This window comes from Macrotis lagotis, chromosome 6 (genome assembly GCF_037893015.1).
Source record: "Macrotis lagotis isolate mMagLag1 chromosome 6, bilby.v1.9.chrom.fasta, whole genome shotgun sequence".
NCBI classification, from domain to species: domain Eukaryota; kingdom Metazoa; phylum Chordata; class Mammalia; order Peramelemorphia; family Peramelidae; genus Macrotis; species Macrotis lagotis.
In genome coordinates, this window is record NC_133663.1 from 229,811,152 (window position 1) to 229,834,614 (window position 23,463).

The 23,463-nt window shown below is 35.0% G+C and overlaps 1 protein-coding gene across 3 annotated transcripts; it reads right to left on the bottom strand.

The window, feature by feature from the left end:
• Positions 1 to 313: 313 nt before the first annotated feature.
• On the bottom strand, positions 314 to 22,960 carry TLR7 (toll like receptor 7). Of its 3 annotated transcripts, XM_074192442.1 has the most exons (3): positions 22,847 to 22,960; positions 22,354 to 22,405; positions 314 to 5,514 (listed from the first exon to the last, which is right to left on the bottom strand). In XM_074192442.1, the coding sequence occupies exons 1-3, from the start codon at positions 22,894 to 22,896 to the stop codon at positions 2,365 to 2,367; spliced, it is 3,252 nt and encodes a 1,083-aa protein (XP_074048543.1). In that variant the 5' UTR covers positions 22,897 to 22,960; the 3' UTR covers positions 314 to 2,364. The 3 variants fall into 3 exon arrangements, with proteins under 3 accessions (XP_074048543.1, XP_074048545.1, XP_074048544.1); XM_074192444.1 differs by lacking the exon at positions 22,354 to 22,405 and having other exon boundaries at positions 22,847 to 22,933; XM_074192443.1 differs by lacking the exon at positions 22,354 to 22,405 and having other exon boundaries at positions 22,776 to 22,857.
• Positions 22,961 to 23,463: the final 503 nt, after the last annotated feature.

Below are 23,463 nucleotides of genomic sequence, written 5' to 3' on the forward strand. Positions count from 1 at the left end.
TCTTAAGATACTTGGTTTCATATTTTACTCAGCATTGGCATTTGACCACTGTGTAGAAAATGACACATTTAATCTTCCTAAGGTGAATTTTGAATAAATTATTTCAAAATATTTTAATATTTTATTAAATATTTCAAGATATTTAATACTGAATATTCAAAATATTCAATTCTGATCATTTTCTTTTTTACATCAGAATTCTGTTTGGGGAACAATATTAATTTAATTCTATACAATAATTAATACTAATTTAATTTTGTACAACTATATACAATAAGAAGCACATTGATTTTTTTAAAAAAATTTGGTGCAAAGCAACTAAAATTTAGGAATTTTATTAATTAGAAAATAAAGATAATTTTAAACTCTGGGTTTAGTTCTATATACAACGAAGTTCCTCATTGTTAGTTCCTTAATGTACACAGGATGGTTTATTGAATGAGATTAATTGGGAGGCTAAAAGAGTATGTAAATGTCTTATTATTGCTGGTGCTATATTCGCTGTTATTTTCAAATCAAATAGTAGCAAGTCATGTACAATTTTTTAATTATGTATAATTTTAAAATATATTTTTTCCAAGGAATTATACAAGTAAGCAAAATTAGCTTACAATAGTGTTCCAATACAATCTAACATTCATTTAAGGGTTACTCTGTACAAAACACTGTTAGATACTGGGATGACAAAGACAAAATAAAAAAAAATAGTCCTTGCCCTCTAGGAGCTTATATTCTATGACTAATTAATCAAACACTCATGATCTGATGGAAATTGATTACTAAGGAAGAAAATTGAAAAATGTCATCTGAGAATTAGAGAAAGGCATAGTTGAGCAGAATGAATGTTTGAACCTCAATGTCCCAAAGTTCTGGGTTCATAATTTGTCCATTGGATACTTGACTTAATCACTCCATCCAAGTAAAATGGAGATTGCTATCCTCAATATGTATTCTGACACCATCAATTCTGTCTTTGGGATTGATAGGATTCATTATCATAAGTCCTTCAGAATTCTCTTGGATCATAGCATTGCTGAGAAAAGCTAAGTCACTCACAGCTGATCATCCTACAACATTGCTGTTACTTTGTATATAATACATTTCCTATTGTATTAGCTCATGTAAGTTTTTTAGTAAGAACATCCTATTCATAATTTCTTAGAACAGCACGTCATCTTATTTTAATATTTTATTTGTTTGTTTCTTCAACTACATGTAACAGTAGTTTTTGCCAACATTTGGGGGGGGCAAGGTTTTGAGTTTTACATTTTTCTCCCTCCCTCCCTTTCTTCTCCCCTCCCCCTGACAGAAAGCAATCTGATATAAGCTTTACAATTATAACCATGCTGAACAATAAATCCATATTGATCATGATGTGAGATAATCAAATCCAAATGGAAGAAAGCATTAGAGAGGAAAAAAATGACATAATACATAAGACAACTTTTAAAAATTTGAAGATAATAAGCTTTGATATTCATTCAAACTTCACAGTCCTTCTCTGGATATGGATAGCACTTTCCATCATAAGTCTTTTTAAATTGTCTTTGATTATTGTACTGCTGAAATGAAGAAGTCCATCATGTTTGATCATGACCCAATGTTGCTATTAGTGTGTATAATGTTCTTCTGGTTCTGCTCATTTCACTCAGTATCAAGTCATGCAAATCTTTCCAGGCTTTTCTGAAATCTTGTCTTTCATAATTTCTTATAGTACAATAGTGTTCTATCACATACATATACTACAATTTGTCCAGTCATTCCCCAATTGATGGATATTCCTCAATTTCTAATTCTTTGCAACTACAAAAAAATAGCTAATATGAATATTTTTGTACATGTGAAACTTTCACCCTTTTTCATGATTTCTTCAGGATAGAGACCCAGTTCACAACTCCACAACAATGCATTAGTGTAATAGCGTTTCATCTTAATCACGTAGCACAATTTTCTCAGACATTCCTCCCCTCAATTTTCAGTTCCCTGCCACCAGAAAAGAACTGCTATAAATATTCTTATACATATAGGTCCTTGTCCTTCCTGTTTTTCATCTCTTCTAGAATATAGATCTGGTAGTGACATTGCTAGGTCAAAGGGTAGGCATGGTTTTATAGCCCTTTGAGCATAGTTCCAAATTGTTCTACAGAATTGCTGAATCCTTTCACAACTCCTCCACCAATGATTGTCTTATTTTTTACTACAACTCCTCCAACACTTGTCATTTTTTCTTTCATTTCTAATAACAATCCAATAGGTATAAATAAGGTGGTTGGGTACAACTCTATTGATCATAATTTGGTAATTCCAATGTCCCATAGGAAGCTCTGATAACTTTTCCCACAGAGTGGTTGTTGAAATGGAGAACTATAGAGTCTCTTTAAAGGACTTACTATAGACTGTGTTATTGTCTGTGGTTATGGCATTTTTCAGACACTGCCAGAAATAAGGATGAGCCTGTGGGTTGGTGGGCCACTCAAGGACAGAACTCTTGCATAATCTTTTTCTGAGTTGGAGATACTTAGATCTCTGAAGAGCTTTTTCAAGAAATATCAGAATAATCACATCTAGTTTTTCATCCATGAGCCTTTGATGTGACAAGTAAAATGCTGTCTTAAAATTTCCTGATTTGACATAGGCATTTGTCATTACAAATACTGTTTTTTTGCTTAGTTGTATACTCTGGGAAAGGTTTTCCAAAACTGGTTTTCCTGGCAACCAATCTCGACCTTCAAGACACAAATTGAACTGCTTATCTCCTTGGCTTTCAATGTTTTTCACTAGCTCTTTGAAAACCCATTCCTCCACCTTTGAATCATTGGTGTCATAAATAATAAAAGCATCATAGCAAAAATCTCGTGAAACCAGGCGTTGATATCCTTTTAATTTGGCTTTACAGAAATGATAGCTATACCACACATCCCAGAAATACAGGTGGTTTGTGACTGGAACAACTGTCAGGCAAAGAATAATGAATACTGAAATAGAGTACAGAATCAAATTAATCAAATCTAACTCACAGGTATATAAATTGAGTGAAATTAAGATCTGGCCTTTGTGGGCTCCTGGTCCTGCACAGGTCACATCAGTGGCCAAATTAGGAATGGTGACCTCTGTTTGGTTAATCCACCACACAAACCACACAGCATCACAGTTACAATAAAAGTGATTACCATGTAAAAGCAACATATCAAGTTGGTTAAGGACATTCTCTGGGAAGCTGGACTTCTGAATGATGCGAAGTTTATTTGAACTAAGATCTAGATATCTCAACTGAAAAGCATCCTGGAGGAAATTCTTTGTGAGGGTTTGGATGTGGTTATAGCTGAGTATCAGTTTCTTGAGACTTTTGGAACAATTGGATAATACTTCAGGAACAGTGGTGAGTTGGTTATGACTAAGATCCAGTGTTTCTAGATTCTTAAGACAGATGAGTTTGTTCCAACTGAAAGTCTTAAGTTTATTTTTGGACAAGTAGAGAGTCTTCAGGTTTGGAGGCATGCCCAGAAAAACTCCAGAAGGCAAAAAACTGAGGGAATTTTCAGAAATATCCAACTCCTCCAGCTTGGTCAGATTCCTGAAGAACTGCAAATATCTGTTATCACCATCTCTCCATAATATATCTAAGTGGTTTCCTCGGAATTCCAGAATCCTCAAAGATTCACTTTCCATTTCTGTGCTGGCAGAGGTGGAGATATCATTCCCATTCATCATCAGTTTCTTCAAAACAGGGAGATTCTTGGTGAAATTGAGCATGTGAGTGATCCCTTCCGACTCAAAGTAGTGACTATTACCACTAATATCAAGAACTTCTAGTTCCTGCAGTTCTTTAAAAGCTGTTGGATGAAGCAAATCAAGTTTGTTGTTAGAGAAATCCAGGTATTTCAAATTTGCTAAAGGTTGGAATTCACTGCCACTGAGAGTCTGGCTAATGCTATTTCCTGATAAATTCAGGCACTTCAGGAAAGCAAGATCCTGGAAATCACTGGGTTTTACAAAAAATATATTATTTCTACTTAAATCCAAGGTTTTTCCATATGACTCACAGTTATTAGTCATCATTGAGAGAGAAGGCTTCTCTTTGCTTTTAAACATGCAATTTCGGGCAAACTCATCATATCTGAAATAATGCATGGATTCAAATACTTGAGAAGCATGGAATTCTGTAGAAGTCCTGGCCTTTGAACAAAATCCATTTTCACTTGACTCTCCAGAAGGAGATATTTTATTAACAGAAAGATCAATATTTTTCAGAGCTTGGAATTCTTTGAACACACCCAGGTCAGCAATTTTGATAAAGTTAGTGCCAAGATCTAACACTTCAAGCTGTGAGAGATTCTGTAAGGACAAGAGATCCATACTTTGCAATTCCTTAAAGACAAACCCTTTGAGCCTCAAGAGTTTCAGATTTTTCAGTGAAGCAAATGCTTTTGACAAGTTTAAATGAGCAAGGTAGATTTGTGGTTCATAATTGAAAGACAAATCCAGTTTTATGAGACTGACTAGAGAATACAAAAACTTTGCATCTCCAATTTCTTTGGCCAAGAAGTTTTGGGAAAGGTCAAGTTCTTCAAGTTTGTTAGTGTTTTTAAACCAACTCTTAGGTATATGTTGGAGTGAATTACTATGTAGACGCAAAAATTTTAATTCAGTTAAGGAATCAAAAGCATCTTTATGGATCATTAATGCACTATTATTTGGACAAGGAGTACAAGGAAATGGGACATTGAAACAGCGAGGGCAATTTCCACTTAAATCAAGAATTTGTAATTGATGGAGGTTTTGAAAATCATCCTTTTCAATGCTTTGGATAATATTGTTATAAAGGTAGAGTTCTGTTAAGCTGGATGGTAAAATAGTGGGAACAGTAGTTAAATTGTCGGCTTTTAGGGATAGGACTGTTAAATTCCTCAGACTCTGGAAGGCATCTTTTTCTATATAAAAAGAAACATTGCAAGGATTACGGAAATAACAATTTTGGCCCAGATAGAGCATTTCTAGGTTGTCCAGTTCAGTCAAGTTTTCTTTGGTGATGGAAAAGATATGATTTGCTTCAAGACTCAGTAGTTTTAAGCTGGGAGGAAGGTCCAAAGGTATTTCAGAGAGTTGATTTGCATCCAAGTATAGTGACTTCAAATTAGTGAGATTTCTAAAACTGCCAAAGGTGATATTTGGCTTCTTGGTACATTTGTGGTCTTTTGGCCCTAGATGGATAGGAACACAATTACATCGGAAATCAATTTCCACCAGATTTCCTAGCCCATCAAAGGAATTTGGGGAAATTTTTGGTATGTGATTGATGGTAAGGGTCAGATTGGTTGTATTGTAAGGAATTCCTTTTGGGATTTCTGTGAGATGTTTGTTAGTGCAATTGACCATCACGCTGGCCTCCATATTGTTCTGAGTGACATTACATGGCAAGGTTTTAGGAAACCATCTGGCTTCACGAAGTTTGTACCATAGGAGCAGGTGAAAGAAAATAAGAAATGGTCTGTATAATTCCCACATGAGGAATATCTGAAAGAATAATAGAAGAAAAGTAAATAAAGAATGGATCCTGTGCAGATTTTAGATAGATATAAAATTAATTTCCATTTGCTACATCCATTTTTATCAATAAAAATCTTAACCAAGCAAATCCCATTCTTAAATCCTCTAAGCCTTTATACTGATAGCACATTCAAATTTAAAAATTGTTGATCATCCTCTCTTTCTAATACTCTCTTCTCTCTAGGTTTTTGGAATACTACCCTCGCCTAGTTCTCCTTCTGCCTTATAGCTCCTTCTCTGTCTTCTTTGCTGGATCCTTTTCCCATAGCTGTCCTTCAGCATCCTGTTGTGGGTCCTTTTATCTTAATCCTCTATATGGCTTCATTAGGTTATCTCATCAACTACCATGGATTTAATTACGATCTCTGCTGATGATTTTCAAATCTACCTATCCTACTTCAGATGCTCTCTGTTCTCACATATCCAAATGCCTCTTAGAACTGTCAAAATAGATGTCTGGTAGACATCTTAAACTCAATAAGTAAAAAAGTGGAACTCATTATCTTCCCCCCAAACTATCTTCACCTTCTACCTTACATATTACTGTAGAGGGAAATATCATCTCCCAGTTCCTTAGGCTCTTTTTTATTGTTGTTGTTTTTTGCAAGACAATGGGGTTAAGTGGCTTACCCAAGGCCACACGGCTAGGTAATTATTAAGTGTCTGAGGCCGGATTTGAACTCTGTTACTCCTGACTCCAGGGCCGGTGCTCTATCCACTGTGCCACCTAGCTGCTCCACTTTAGGCTCTTAATCTAAGAGTCATCTTGAGTTCCTCTACATGTCTCACCCCACCCATATTCAATCTTTTGCCAAGCAAAACATATTGATGTCACCTTCACAATATCTCTTGCTTTCTTTTTATTTTGGACTCTACCATCACTCCAGTGCAATCCTTCATCACTTCATACCTGGACCATTGCAATAACTACCTGCCCTAAGTTCCACTCCATTCTGAGCCATTTTCCATTCAACCACTAAAGGGATTGTCCTGAAATACAGAGGATCAAATACAAATATTCTTTTTGGCATTCAAAACCTTCTATAATCTAGCCCAGCCTACTTTTTCAGTCTTCTCACATTTTTCTTCCTGCCCTATACTCTTTGAATCAGTGATGCTAGCTTTTTAGCTGTTCTATGAACAAGACATTCTATCTCTCACTTCCAGACACTCTCTTTCTACTCTCTCTCTCCTCATCTCTCCTTCTTAACTAACCTGGATTCCTTTAAATTTGAATTAAAATCCCACCTCATATAAGAAACCTTTCCCAATTTCTCTTAATCCTAGTGCCTTCACTCTGATAATTATTCTTATTTGTTTTGTGTAGAGCTTCCTTTATCTATATCTTTTTGCCTGTTGCCTCCCCCCAATTAGTTTGTGAACTCCTTGTGGACAGGTACTATTTTTGTCTCTTTTTATATCTTCAGAGCTTATCACTGGCATATAGCAGGCACTTAATAAATGTATATTGTAGGGGGCGGCTAGGTGGCATAGTGGATAAAGCACCTAGTCCCGGAGTCAGGAGTACCTGGGTTCAAATCAGGTCTCAGACACTTAATAATTACCTAGCTGTGTGGCCTTGGGCAAGCCACTTAACCCCGTTTGCCTTACAAAAAAACTCAAAAAAAATCTATATTGTTGCTTGAGTCAGCAAGAGAACAGTCTCAGATAGTTCCACAGTGTAACTTTAGGTACATCACTAGTCTGTTATCTATAAAGCTAGATCCCTACTAGCACAATTAATGAATGGGGTGATAGATAGCAATAGGTAATACAGTGAATAGAGTGCAGGACCTGGAGTCAGAGTTCAAATACAACCTCAGTTATTTACTATCTGTGTGACCCTGGCCAAGTCACTTTTTCTTGTTTGCCTCAGTTTGCTCATCTATAAAATGATCAGTGAAGGAAATTGAAAACCACTCTTGTTTCTTTCCCAAGAAGAACCCAGGTAGGGGCGGCTAGGTGGCGTAGTGGATAAAGCAACAGCCCTGGAGTCAGGAGTACCTGGGTTCAAATCCGGTCTCAGACACTTAATAATTACCTAGCTGTGTGGCCTTGGGTAAGCCACTTAACCCCATTGCTTTGAAAAATCTAAAAAAAAAATTTAAATTTTTCTTTCCCTCATCACATTCAGTCTATCCATGGCTTCATTGTGTATATAACCCCAAGCTGTTGCTGACTCAGATGGGGAGACAAAGAATAAGATCTAACTGAACCATAAAAAAACAACAACGTGGAAGCTATTTCAGGATTACTTAGCAGCAGTTCTTCTCTAGCTCTTTATTGGAATCCTTTACTGCTTGATAGGCCTAGAAGGGACCACATTCTTTATGGAACCCTGGAGTTGCCTCTGTGCCATAAGGGAGATCAGAGTAAAACTTCAGTATGGGAGGCTTAAAATAATAAAAAGAAAATAATAAAAAGAAAAATAAGATGTCTCCAACCTTGTTTCTATCTTTATGATCCAAAATGTGAGAACTGGAATGGATCTTAAAAATTCTCTGTGGGGCAGCTAGGTAGCACGGTGGACAGAGCACAGGCCCTGGAGTCAGGAGTCCTGAGTTCAAATTCGATCTCAGACACTTAATAATTACCTAGCTGTGTGGCCTTGGGCAAGCCACTTAACCCCATTTGCCTTGGAAAAAACCTTTAAAAAAAACCCAGAAAAAATGTGCTTGGAGAGGAAAAAAAAACTAAAAAAAAATTCTCTGGTCCAGGAGGCAGAACCAAGATGACAGAGTAGGGGCAGCCACCTACTGAACTATACCAACATTCCCCTCTAAACATCTTTAATGTCTCAAGTTCAATTTTGTTGTGACAGAACCAACAAAAGTTCAGGGTGAGACATTTTTCCAGTTTAAGAAAACTAAGGGGGTTGGTAAGGATCTCTGACACCAGAGTGGGTGTATATGGCAGTGGCAATAGTAGTAACTTCTGGAGTTATTAGCCCAGAGATGGTAAAAGGGTCAGACAACTGCTTAGAAGAGATTTGGGGAACCCTTTGCTGGCACTTGGTACAGCTGGAGCTGACTGATAATTCTATTGTCCATACATGGGTCTGGATTACATTTCCAGGGCAGAGAGGATCCCTGCTCACAATTCCAAGGGAAAGAGGAACTCTAGGGTGTGCAGATTTTTTTGGAAGGTTTTTGAATGCCAAAAGAGGATTTTATAATTTATTCTAGAGTTGATAGGGATCCCTTGGAGTTTATTGAGAAGGGGAGAGGTAGGGCTGGCTAGGTGGCCTTGCAAAAACCTAAAAAAAAAAGAGAAGGGGAGAGGGAGGAGATATGGCCCGATGTATATTTTAGGAAGATTACTGTGGCAGCTGAGTGGGAAGAAGCTTCAGGGGACCACCGGCATACTATTGAAATAGTCTAGGAGGATGATTATAATGGAATAATTGTAAAGGGAGTGTTGAAGGGATGTTACTAAAGTAAAATTAATAGACCTCGACAACAGATTGGATATGGGGGTAAGTAGGAGCAATTGAGAATGACACTTAGGTGTCAATCCTGAGTGGGAGGATAGTGGTTCCTTTGATGGTAATAAGGAAGTAAAGAAGAGGGAAAGGTTTGGGGCTAAAGATAAAGAACTCAAGTTTGGGAGAACTCAAGTTTGGGAGATGTTGAGTTTAAGATGTCATTATCATTTTTGTTTAATTACCCTGATTATTTGTAAAAAGTTAATATTTCTCCAATTTGTGGTTTTATTTATATAAAAATGAGAAAATAGCAAATGTTGGAAGAGATGTGGAAAAACTGGAGCAACAATTCATTGCTAGTGGAATTGTGTACTGATCTAGCCATTTTGGAGAGTCATCTGAAATTATGCCCAAAGAGTTATTAAACTACCTATACTCTTTTCCTTAGGAATATCACTAGTAGCTCTATTTCCAAAGGTGATTGGGGAAAAAGGAAAAGAATATATATATGTTATAAAATATTTATAGCAGGGGCAGCTAGGTGGCGTAGTGGATAAAGCACTGGCCCTGGAGTCAGGAGTACCTGGGTTCAAATCTGGTCTCAGACACTTAATAATTACCTAGCTGTGTGGCCTTGGGCAAGCCACTTAACCCCGTTTGCCTTACAAAAACCTAAAAAAAAAATATATATATATATATATATATATATATATATTTATAGCAGTGCTCTTTCTGGTGGCAAAGAACTAGAAATTGTGGGATGTCTGTCAATAGGGAAATGGCTGAACAAATTGTGATGTCTGATTGTGATGGAATATTACATAGAAAATGATGAATTCGATGATCTTAAAAAAACATAGACCTGCAGGAAATAATGAAAAACAAAATGAGCAGAACCAAGAGGACAATTTATACAGTAACAGCAATATGTTTTCAGAACAACTTTAAGAGAATAAGTCATTTCGAATATTGTAAGTACCCAAATTGACTAAAAAGGATATATGAAGGAAGACATTATCTGCATCCAGAGAAAGAACTGATAGTTAGAAGAGTGTGTAGAATGATTTCACATAAATGTGTTGTGCATGTGTCTAATAGTAGCCATCTCTAGGGTGGAGAATGGGGGCAGGGAGGGAAAAATTACATGATAATTAGCATATATTAAAAGGAATAGAAAGTTGTACATAATAAATTTGTGGTTTCATATGCAATCCTTTTTTATTATACTGTTGTGGAAATGCTTGTTTTATTCCTTAAATTAAAAATAAAATAAATTTTAAAAATTGTTTTAAATATCTATTGGACACCTTCAATTTTAAATATCTAATAGACAATTGATTGTGTGAGACTGGAGGTCAGCAGAAATGTTAGGGTTGGATAAGGAGATCCAAGAATCATTAGTATGATAATTGAATCTATGATGGCTTATGAGATCATCAAGTGAAATAACACAGAGGGAGAAGAGGAGAACTCAGGACAGAACTCTGTGGGATACCAATGATTAGTGGGCATGACTTGAATAAAGATTCAACAAAAGAGCTTGAAATTAAAAGGGTAGGAGGAAAATAACCTGGAGAGAAGAGAGTATTAAGAAGAAGATGAATGGCACTGTTAAAGGCTTCAGAGAAGTCAAGAAGGATTAGGACTAAGAAAAGAATATTAGATTTGTTAAATTATGAAATCATTAGTTTAATTTGAAAAGGGTAGTTTTAGTTGAATGATAAGACTGGAAGTCATATTGTAAAGAATTAAGAGGAAATTAAGAGGAAAGAAACTGGAGGTACCTGTTCAATAGACAAACTTCTCAAACTACAAACTACAAACAGGAGAAAAGATATTGGACAATGAATGACTAGGGGGATACAGATCAAGTGAAGGTTCTCTGAAGATAGAGGAGATATGGGCAAGTTTGCAAACAGATGGGAAGAAGTCAGTAGACAAAAAGAGATTTAAGTTATGAGAGTGGAGGTAATTGAGAGGGCAATCTGTTGGAGAAGCCAGAATAGAATGAAGTCAGGACCAATGTTTTTCTGACAAAGTTTCCCTGCCACAAACAGAACCAAGTCCACTGGTATAGGGATTATATAGTCAGAGTCTCTTAGACTTGGGTAGAGGGTACGAAGTACCTGTGACCATGAAAATCTCCACACCCTGAAAGCTTACTGACCAGATACACTTTCCAGATGGAGTTGGAAGGGAACGATATCCACAGAAACTGTGTCACCATATCCTTACATTATATCCTTATAATCCCAACAATGAGCCTGAAAAGGGTTGGTGTTAGATTTTCATCACATGAACTAGAGGTGAAGGCAGAGACAGTGGCAGTAGGCATTAGGGAATTTTTAGTTGAGAAGATTATTTGATGAACAGTCTCAGTATTTTGAGACAATTGAGAAAAGGAGAGATCTGGGAAGTTTGAGAAGAAATGAAAAAGTTTAGAAAAGCCATTTTAGTGAATAAAATAATGAGACAATGAAAGAGTTATAAAAAATTGTCTTGCTGTAGCAAAGACCCATTCAGAATTATGTAGTATAAGTTTTTAATGGATTTGGTCAGCATTTATTCATGATTTTCTCCAGTTTTGTGCAGCAACATGTAGCAGGAGCAAAGGCAGAGTAATCTGGGCAGAGGCTTGGCAGGGCTAGATCAGAGAAAGGATAAAGGTCCAAAGAATTCAGGCAAGAAGATAGTGTTGATTGGAAGAGGTCAAGATGATGAAAAGAGGAGAGCAGTCTGTTGCAATTCTGTTGGTCTGAGTCAGAACTAGGGGATCAAGGGATTAGAGATCATAGCAAAGATGAAGACTAAGGTTTGGGTTTGTTAGGCAGAAGGAGAGGTGGAATGATGAGAACAAATTATGGTCAGATAAAGGAATATCAGAGTTCCTAAATATAGAAATGGATTATTTGTTGGTTAGGGCAAGATCAAAAGCATGACATGTCTCTGAGGTATGGTGGATGACTAAGTCAGGGTACATAAACAGATTGAAAAACTATAAGGTGGGGAGGGCTAGGTGGTGCAGTGAATAAAGAATACCTGAGTTCAAATCCTACCTCAGACATTTAATAATTACCTAGCCGTGTGGCCTTAGGCAAGACACTTAACCCCATTGCCTTGAAAAATCTAAAAAAAAGAAAAAACCAAAACTATAAGGTTAGGGTATTTGAGGGAGTTTCATTATATGCCTAATTGTCCTATTATGAGAGTAGGAATTGAGGAGGTGATAAATTCTGTGAGTCAGTTATTGAACTCATTGAGAAAAAAAGAATGTCCTAATGGTTTGTGGAAAGCAGCTACTATAATTTTGATGGGGTGGTAGATTTGGATAAAGTGTATTTAAAGTGTGGAGAGGATTCTTAGTGATAGAAGTAGAGAGGATGAACCTGGAAGTGGAAAGCAAACAATATTCCAACTCCCTTCCCAACCAGTACAGAGTTGGAAAGGGAGACCAGGAAAGCTGTGCCATCAGGGAAGGAGTCAGTTCTTCATGAAAGCCAGTAGATGAAAAATAGCATAGGAAAGACTTTAAGATGAAAGTAATCTGTTAACTCCTGAACAAGTATTCCAGAGAACCCAATTAAATAGGATGTAAATTCTCTGTTTCTCAGGAAACAAAAGAATCTTGGCATTGCACTGGGGAAACATTAGATTATAAACTCTTCTTTATATTAAAAGCAACTTGAGGGGGCGGCTAGGTGTCGAAGTGGATAGAACACTGGCCTTGGAGTACCTGAGTTCAAATCCAGCCTCAGACACTTAATAATTACCTAGCTGTGTGGCCTTGGGCAAGCCACTTAACCCCATTGCCTTGCAAAAACTAAAAAAAAAAAAAAGCAACTTGAATGTTTTATCTGTCTTTGAATCATCAGTGTGTTGTACCATGCCATACACATGAATAGTATTTAATAAATTTTAATGGGATTCTCTTCTTGAGGTTAAATTTTTGTTGATTTTAATTGAATTTTCTGGTCCTAACCTGAATTCAAATATCTTATATCAAATTAAAATGACCTTAGGAATGTGATAAGCCAAACAGTAGTTGAATATATCAGAAGTCATGTTGAAAAATTAGTGCTCCAAGAAGAAAATCTTTCTAAAAAGATGAAAAGATGAAAGAGCCACACAAGGAACTCAGTTCAATTGAGTACCAACAGTAAGATGAGTAAAACAAAGTTTAAAAAAGATTCTCAAATTTTGTTACTTCAAAAAAGACTATATCTGAGGATGTAGCATGTCTTTTTAAATCCTTTTTAATTTTATTTTTTCCAATTATAAGTAAAAAATAGTTTTCAACTTTCATTTTTGTAAGATAAGTTCCACATTTTTCTCCCTCTTTCCCTTCTCTCTGCCTCCCCATGACAGTTAGTAATCTGATGTTATACATGGACAATCATGTTAACCATATTTCCATATTAATCATGTTGTGAAAGAATCAAAAGAGTGAGAATACAAAATATTTTTTAAAGTAAAAATAATAGGCTGATTTGCATTCAGGTTCCATAATTCTTTCTCTGGATGAAGATAGTATTTTCCATCATAAGATTTGTCTTTCTACCACAAAGAATTGTCTTTGATCATTGTTTAGCTGAGAACTACATTATGTGGCTGTTTAAGGTTTACAATGATATCCTGGTTCTACTCACTGATTCAGCATCAGTACATGAAAGCTTTCCAGATTTTCCTGAAATCTGCCTGTTCATAATTTTATAGAAATCATATGCATATATACCACAATATGTTCAGTCATTCTGCAATTGATGAGCAACACCTCATTTTTTAATTCTTTACCACTACAAAAAAAAGAGTTGCTCTAAACATTTTTTGTACATGAGAATATGTGGTCCCAGGGCAGCTAGGTAGCACAGAGCACCAGCCCTGGAGTCAGGAGTGCCTGAATTCGAATCCAGCTTCAGACACTTAATAATTACCTAGCTGTGTGGCCTTGGGCAAGCCACTTAACCCCATTTGCCTCGCAAAAACCTAAAACAAAAAACAAAAGCAAAAAAATAAGAATATGGATTCCCATGGGGTTTTCCATCTCTGGAAATTTTGTCCTTTTCCTTTTTTCATTTCAAGTTATCTTGTTCACCTACTTCAGATATGACCCAAACTCTTAGTTTGAATTTATTTTGGGTGAGTAAATCAACTCTGATATACTTTTTTCCTCTTTTTCTTTTTTCTTCTTTTTCCTTTGGTACAATTGGTGCATGTTTTCTCAATAATTGCCAAATGACATTCATCTTGTGGTAATTTGATTTGTAAGAAAAGAACACATCATTACATAGGGAAGGCTTTGGTAATGAATCATAGCTAATTCCACATGCAAATACACTGACTAAATCTGGATGCTCAATTAGGGAGTTAATTATGTTGAAAATAGGATTGCTCCCTTTGAATGCACAGGTGTTTCTGTCCTCACACTTAAGCCCTGGATCCTTTCATTCTGGGAAAGCAGAAAATGAAAGTGCCTATTGTAGAGACACTTAGACCAGCCGTTTCTATGTTGTCTTACATATCTTTCTACAAGACAGACATTTGTGCAAGTGAAAGGTCTGCCCCTTGTTAATTCATATTCCCTTTCAAGGTAATGTGTCCTCTAATTTTTATATTTAACATTTTTTTCTGATTCTCTTTTTGTTTTTGACTCACAAATATTGAAAAGGGTAATAGAAGCTTATGTTTACATGTGAAATTTGAGAGACTGAAATGTTTTATGCATTTTATTTGGTACTTAAACACTTAATGAATATTTTCACATACAAAACAACAGGAATAAAAGGATTATGTGCAAAACTGTGAATGTCTGTAGGTATAACTTGATTTAAAAAGTATATAAGGACAGCTAGGTTGCACTGTGGATAGAACACTGACCTTGAAGTCAAGAGGACTGAATTCAAAAACCTTAGTTTTAGGTTTTTTAGCTGTGAGACCCTGGGCAAGTCACTTAACCCCAATTGCCTCCCCAAAAAAGTATTATAAATTCAACATCTTTCAAAGTTGTCCTGCTTGAGACTGAGATATTTTGGGGGAGTTCCTAAAGTCAATTCTAGGTCTAAATCTATGATCCTTTAAATAATTTCTCTGCAAGAAGTCTGTGAACTCAAAATTTTATTTAGTTTTTATCTTCCCTTTAAAAAACTCTGAATCTGATTTTCATTCCTATCTCCTTAGTGAGATTCATTGTATCTCCTGCTCTCACTGACACTGGCAGCTACTCATTCCATGGACAGAAATTCTGAATATGAGAAGGTGGAAAGAGAGCAGAATTTGTCCCAGAACCCAAAAAAGACTCCAAGGGCTAGAACTTGGGACCAAAACCAATAAGATGATACTGAATACAGAAATTTGTAGTCTTATATTTAGGTTTTAAAATAGGATGGAGGAAGTGTATCTACAAACAATTCTTCCAAAAGAGGTAGGCTGGTAAGCTCAGATTTAGCATATTATCATTTTTTAATTTTTTTAATTTAATTTTTGCCAATTATAAGTATCTGAATACCTAACACTGTGATTGGTTCCATAGAAGGCTTTAATGAAATGTTTCTAGCTGCTTCATTATAGGCATAGTGTCTAAAGAAAGGAGGTAATGTATTTAATTCTACTTGGACCACTTTGAGGAATTGCTAAAGTACTTTATGATGTTTTTTGACTGACTGATAGACATACATATGATTCTCCCCAAACTCTTTTCTTACATCACAGTAATTTCCTGGCATCCCCCCACCCCACCCCATGCATTCAACCCTTTTTTGATACATATACACAAAAAACAATTATGTACAACTGATAAAGCAAGTCTATTTGACAGTGTAATAAGTATGTGATTATCAATACCCAAGTCACCTTCTTGAGAGGAAGAAAATGTGTTTCATTCCCTGTTCTCTGGAACTGATTGGTTTATATAATCAGAGTTCAGCTGCTATTAAATGTTTTCATTATATTTATAGTCAGTGTGTATAGTGCTGCTGAGATTTTTGCTTTTTTTGCTCTTAACTCTCTTTTCATGTCTCTTTAAATTCCTCAAACCAATCATTTCTCTTGGTATAATATTTTTTCTTTGAATACTACAGTTTGTTTGATAAGTGAATCAATTTTGTGTGTGTGTGTGTGTGTGTGTGTGTGTGTGTTTTCCTGTATTTGAGAGTGTGAGTGTTTAATTAGTATGAAAAGAGCTTCCAAAGTTATTTGGTAACATAGGAGAACTTTTTTTCTGTCATTGACTTTCTTAGGGTAAATGCCCAGAAATAGGATCAATGAGTCAAAGTGCATAAATAATTTAGTGACATGATTTATATAATGCTAAGCTGTTTTCCAGGATGATTGTACTACTTTGTAACTTTTCTAACAGCATATTATCAAACTTGTCTTCCCACAAGCACTTGATTTTTATTCTACATTTCTTTAATCCTCTTTGCCAATTTGAAGTTTTGGAGGTAAAAACTTCAAGTTGTTTTAAATGGCATATTTCTTATTAGCAATTTGGAGTCATTTTCATACAGTTATTTGTCATACCATCTTAGGAAAAATATTGAAAAACTGTAATATATGTAGAAAGTAACCAGGATGTGGGCAGCTAGGTGGCACAGTAGATAAGAGCACCAGCCCTGGAGTTGAGAGGACCTGAATTCAAATCTGACCTCATACATTTAATAATTGCCAGTGGCTATTTTTTCTCCAATATAGTAAATATTACATTGTTAATATTGTAAACCAAATGTACCACTTGTAAACCAAAATGCTCTCTCCTTCTTGAAGTTATTTTGTATTATTAGACACTTTGAATTCATTAATCAGTTTTATACTAATGAAGATAAAACTCCTTGAGGGGCTATTCTCATCCTGGCACAAAATAGACTCTTAAAGAGAAATAATAAAGAAAATCAAATGGTGCAAGAATGTGGACAACTTCTTGTGTTATCTAAGAAGTAAGAGAGGCCCAGTACTGGCTAACAACTGAAAAAACTGCAGTCAACTCAATAACACAATGGGGGAGGGGGGCGGCTAGGTGGTGTAGTGGATAAAGCACTGGCCCTGGAGTCAGGAGTACCTGGGTTCAAATCCGGTCAAACACTTAATGATTACCTAGCTGTATGGCCTTGGGCAAGCCACTTAACCCAGTTTGCCTTGCCAAAAAAACCTAAAAAAAATGCAATGGGATATTACTTAAGGAAGAAGGAAAATTACTTGTATGATTTGTATGAAGTAATACAGAGTGAACAAAATAGAATCAAATGATCAACATACACCATTACAACTAGGTCTTTAATAATATGGTTGTTGATTGATTATAACTCCAACTTTTAATGGCTAAAACTCAGGTTAAAAATACTAGATGACATTAGTATTAACTCACTCATCCACATGTCCTTGATTTTAACAAATAAAAACTGCTAAAGTAAAAGAATGCAAAACTAACAATCACAACATCCTTTTAATCTATTTTGCCTAATTATTTGAGAGGACCTACATGAGGGTGATTTCATTGTAAGTATAATGGGGTCTTTTGATGTGTTGGAAAAATTAATAAAAATTAAAGAGAGGATGAGAGGAAAGGATAGGGAGGCAAAGAAGGAATAAAGTGAAAGGAAAAGGGAGGGGAGAAGCAAATATTTACTGATATGTATGCCAGCTTCTGGGGTAAGAACTCACTATTTGACAAAAACTGCTGGGAAAGCTGTATGGAAGAAGCTAGGCATAGATCAAACATACCATACCATATACAAAGATAAGAACAAAATGGATACATGATTTAGACATAAAGGGTGAAACCATGAACCAATTAGAAGAGCAAGGAATCATTTACTCATCAGATTAATGGAGAAGAAAAATTAATGACCAAAGAATAACTAGAGAACATTATGAAATGCAAAATGTATAATTTCAATTACATTACATTGAAAAGTTTTTGAACACACAAAACCAATGCAATCAAGATTAGAAGGGAAGCAAAAAACTAGCAAGCAATTTTTACAGCCATTATTTCTAAAGGCCTCATTTCTAAAATATATAGAGAACTAGGTTAAATTTATAAGAATATCATTCTCAATTGATAAATGGTCAAAAGATATGAATGTGAAGTTTTAGATATAGAAATCTATATCTATGTGAATATATCTATATCTACCTATGATTATATGAAAAAATACTCTAAAGTCACAATTAATTAGATAAATGCAGATCAAAACAACTCTGAGGTAACACCTCGCATCTTTCAGATTGGCATGTTAGAGGGGATGTGGGAAAACTGGGACCGAATGCATTATTGGTAGAGTTGTGAACTGATTCAACCTTTCTGGAGAACAATTTGGAACTCTACTCAAATGGCAAAAAACTGTTCATGCCCATTGGTTCAGCAATTTTACTGCTAAGTCTGTATTCCAAAGAGATCCCCCAAAAGGGGATAAGACCACAAGTACAAGAATATACATGGCAGCTCTTTTTTTGTAGTGGCAAAGAATTGGAAATTGAGGGAATGTCCATCAATTGGTGAATGACTGAACAAGTTTTGGGGTACAAATATAATGGAATATTATTGCTCTATAAGAAACAATGAGCAAACAGATTTCAGAAAAACCTGGAAACACTGACATGAACTAATGCTGAATGAAGGAAACAGAACCAGAACACTGCCACACAGTAACAGCAACATTGTGGGATGATCAACTATGATAGACTTAGCTTGTAGATCTATGAAGTCTGAATGCAGATCAAAGAATATATTTCACTTTTTTTTTTGCTTTTTCTTTCTTGTGGTTCTTCCCTTTTTGCTCCAATTCTGCTTTCACAGAATGACCAATATGTGTTACAGGTGCACTGCACCTATCAGATTGCTTGCTATTCTTAGGTGGGGAGAGGGATGGGTGGGATGAATGTTGAAAATTATCTTATCTTATAATAGGAAAAACAAATAATTTTAAAAAATAAATTAACTCAACATAATTGGAAAAATAAATAGGAAAAGGAAAAAAGAAAAGTAAAAAATGATGTATAGTACTTTGTAATAGTATCTTATTTGATTCTCACAACTCTGAGAAATATACTATTATTAGTCCAATTTTATAATTGAGGAAACTGAGGCAGAGTGGTTTGCCAAGGTAACACAAGTATCTAGAAAGTAGATTTGAACATAGATCTTTCTAACTCAAGGTCTAGTACTCCAGCCTCTGTTACTACCTAACCACCTAGGGTGAGAAAGAAGAAACAAACAAAGGAAGAAAGAAATAATAGTCAAGCAAAAAAAAAAAGGATAGCAGCCCAGCACAGAGATTAAAGAAATCTTCCTTCCAGCTCAAAGTACTGTTCCTCAATACATATATTCCTTATTTCTCAGTCATAAGGGCCAAGAATTTTGATGAGGTTTATAGGGCTTTCAGGAAGAAAACTGTTGAAATGGAAAGAGCACTAGATTTTAGGCCAAAGAGTTCAAGTCTCATTCCTATGCTATGTGACCTTAGGAAAATCACCTAATTTCTCAGCACCTCAGCACAGAATATACTATTTGCATTGCCATCCTCACAGTGTTATGGTAAGAATTAAATGAAATAATACATAAAGTACTTGAAAACTACAAAACACTATGTAAATCTGAGTAATTATTATTACAGAGAATGGAAAGTATTCCAGGTTGGATAATGGCATAGTAGTATTGGCAAATAACTATAGGATTAGTGACTGTGTAGGGAATACTAGGGTTGGATTTGAAAATCAGAAGACCCATGTTTGAATCCTGACTCCACTCATTGGTTGTGTGACTGTGGATAAGTCATTTTGCTAAGTTGATCCTCTATTTCTTCATCTATTATATGAAGATAAAAATACCTACCTTGCAAAGATGTGGAGAGCAAAATATTATGAACTTTTAAGTCTTCTAGAAATGTATTATTAGAAGATATTAAATAGAAAATATCAGATGAGGTAGTAAGATTACTTTACACAGAATGATTATATAAATACACATTCTTTTCATTGCTAAGTAAGCTCTTTGAATAAGAGGCTATATCTGTGATATTTATATACTTCTCTGTACTGATAGAGTTCTCTAAGGGAGAAAAACAAAGACTGATCTTTGTTTGATAGTGTGAAAAAAAAACAGGAATCAAATTTCTTCCCTTTTTATAAAAGTTAAAATAATCCAATTACATGTTAAATTCTATGACAAGAAATACCATAGCATAGATTTCACATAATATTCATTGAATCTCAGAACAGATAAGAGGTCAGACATCCCAACCTTTTTTTCCACATAAAGACAAAAAACATCAGTAACAATGTTATCTAGTATCTGCTTGAACACTTCAGTGAGAGTGATCTTACTATCTCACAAATGTATTTAATTTTTGTACAGTGACAACCTGTTAAAAAATATCATTTACTTATTTTTGGTTCAAATCTGCCTTTCTGTAACTTCTACCTGTTATAGTTTATCTCTTTATACATTTTTGGAACCACATAAACTTAACTAACCAACTTTCCCATGACAGCCTTAAAATATTTGAAAATTTCTACACATTTTTTTAAAGATAAAATTATTCTAAATTAAATAACTTCTCTTCCCTCAAAGAAGCCACTAGGTGATGCCATGGATATCTGGATTTGTAATCAGGAAGACTAGTTCAAATCTTGTTTCAAATGCCTGTTGTCTGTATGACACTGACAAGTCACTTAATTTGTGGATTAAGTTAAATACGCATCATGCTTACACATTTTTTTTCTGAAGAGAGAAAATTGTTAAGGGAGAGCTGATTTAACACCACATTCACTTAATAAGTCAGAATCCAAATTTAATATCCTAATTTAATACAGTAAGAGCATGTGTCAGTAACTTCTAGGGGGAAAAAAATCCAGAGAAAATGTAAAAACTTTCCAAGTTTTATGAAATTATTAAAAATCAAAATACTTTAAAATAATCTGTTTAGTTAATTTCATTCTACCTTTATGTATATGTGTGCATGTGTTAAATGATCATCTTTAACTCTAAACTTTTATCAATCATTGCCTAGGCAAGGAGTAGCGTTAGATATCAAGTATACAAAGAGGTAAAAAAGCATGATTACCTGTTTTTTAAATGCTTGCCTAGTAGTATCCATCTCTACACACACACAAACACTCACTTATATTCAGATTTCAGATTATATATACATTTAGGGAAGAATTTCTGATAAGGAAATTCCCTCTACCAATACAGATTAATACATGCTTAGTACATGCTCAGCAACTTTTAGTCTTAGAAATTTGCTTGTGCCACTAAAAGGTTGAGACTTCTCCTTGGTCATATATTCTGTATCAGTGTTGGGATCTGAACTGTGTCTTCTTGATTCCAAAGCCAATTAATAGAGATATTCATTACACCATGAGAGAGACAGAGACAAAGACAGAGACAGAGAGAGAAGAGAGTGAGAGAGAAGAGAAAGAGTGTGTTTTGTTCTTACTAAACATGCCATCTGGATTTATAAGAAAGTTGTTAGTAGTTTCCTTTTTTTGAGATATAGATTTGATATTTTTTCAAAAACTTGGGATCCTGTCTTTTAGGGTAAATTGAAGCATCAACCAATATTTGTAATACATGAATTCCTATTTACCAATCAGAATGTGTTTTGTATATGCTCTAATGTATATTCTAATTATAGGCAACAAAATATGATCAAATATTTGATTTGCTGCAAGATCACTGCCCTAATATTTTTTGCTATCTTTGACCTCTCTTGTTTATGGAGATGTGTGTGTGTGTGTGTGTGTGTATGTGTGTGTGTGTGTGTCCTTGATGTCCCAAAAGTTTTAGACAGGTTTTAAACTATTTATATATATAGTTATTAAAACTATATAAGTATATTAAAAATATTTCTATATGCGTGTGGATATTTATAGATAGATTGTGTTTTGGGTTTGTCACATACATGAAATTGCAAAAATGTTTGTGTAGTCTTAAGCTATTAAAACTATATATAAGTATAATAAAACTGAATGTGTGCATACATATATGTATACTCATTTTAAAATTAAAGTTTACATCCTATGTGTTTACATATGTACACACAGAGCATAGGGATGTTTTGACCAGGTATTAAAATAAATCCTCAGACACACCAAGCAACAACATGATTTTAAGAACCGGACAGTTAAAAACAAGAGCCCGGGGACCAGTCATTCATAGGGATTATTTCCCTACTCAAAATTCTATTCTTAAATTGAATTCCCATTCAGTCTAGCTGAAATCTAGAATAAGTAATGGTTCTCTGCCTCTTAGTTGATCTTGATTTAAAAGAAAAAGAGCAAATCACAGACAAACAATTTAACATAGCATTCAACTAAATTGCAAGTATTGAACAAGACATTTACCAAAACATTTTCTTTTTTCTTAGGAAGTCAGAGTTTGAGCCTACCATTTTTTGTCTTTTTTTCAAAGTGGGATGAAACGTTCTCATCAGAGGAAAGCTGGGCATCAAAGAAACAGAGATTGGTCTAACATCAGTCCAGTAGCTTTAATTAGAGGGAGGAAAAAAAGCATCAGGTTGTTCAGTCCGGGGTGGGGGGGGGGGGGCGGCGGGGAATACCCTTTGCTGTCTTCACTAAGATTTTTCAAAAAATACTACTGAGAATCGCTATTAATAGTACGAACTTCTTTGCAGTCATTATAGGCTAGAAACTTATTTTCTCTCAGAACTTCATTTAAAGAGATTTTTAAAATCTTTCCAAGAATTTTCATTTGAGATAATTTTTCCTCTTTAGTTTTCATTTTTTTCTAATATTTTTGTGCACACATACACACATAAACATACACACATACATGCATGCACATACTCACATATTTCCAGTTTACAGATTGACTTAATTTAAATGAGAAGTAATATTCATTCATATCAGTGTTGAAAGTACCTTTCAAAGACTCTCTGCTTCTGCAGGCTCCAAAGAAAATGAGTCTCCATGGACCAAAGAAAAATGGGTGATACCTGAGAAGGAAGTGAAATAAGATCAAATAGAACAGAGGAAGTGTACACTTACTTAATAAAGAGTAGACAATCTGAGACAAAGTTTTGCAGAAGTACAGTTTCCTTTGTATTCTTCTAATTTGTCTTAGTAAAAACAAACCACTACTTAAATCAAACAGAAGAAAAATATTTGTTTCAAAGAATGCCCATTGGAATATGGTGTCCAGCTCTTCTTTCCTGAGGTGACTTTTAAACATTCCTGTACTGTACTGTCTCCGGTTCTGGTTTTGCTTTCTAATTGATATTGTAGGTCCTGCTGGGATGAAGAAACAAAGATAAACAAAAACACCAAACCCAAAAAGAAAGAAACCAGTCAATTAATAAATTCAGCAGAAGAAACACAGTCATTTGGAATTTTTTTTTTTTGGAAAGAAAATTGAGTTTTACAACACATTAAGAAAGTGATAGAAAAGTTAAGTAAGTAGAGTCTAAAGAGAAGACTATGTGGATTCCTGATTGAACTGATCAGGTTAACTGACTAGGGTTTCAACCAGAGGCTGGAAG

Bases quoted from the DNA above. Each gene is read 5' to 3' on its own strand.
- TLR7 (XM_074192442.1), bottom strand. From the start codon at position 22,896: ATGGAGACTCATTTTCTTTGGAGCCTGCAGAAGCAGAGAGTCTTTGAA. The intron at 22,406-22,846 runs GTACTTTCAACA...TTTGATGCCCAG, and splicing joins AAGCAGAGAGTCTTTGAAAG to CTTTCCTCTGATGAGAACGT. The intron at 5,515-22,353 runs GTAGGCTCAAAC...TTATTCTTTCAG, and splicing joins TGAAAAAAAGACAAAAAATG to ATATTCCTCATGTGGGAATT.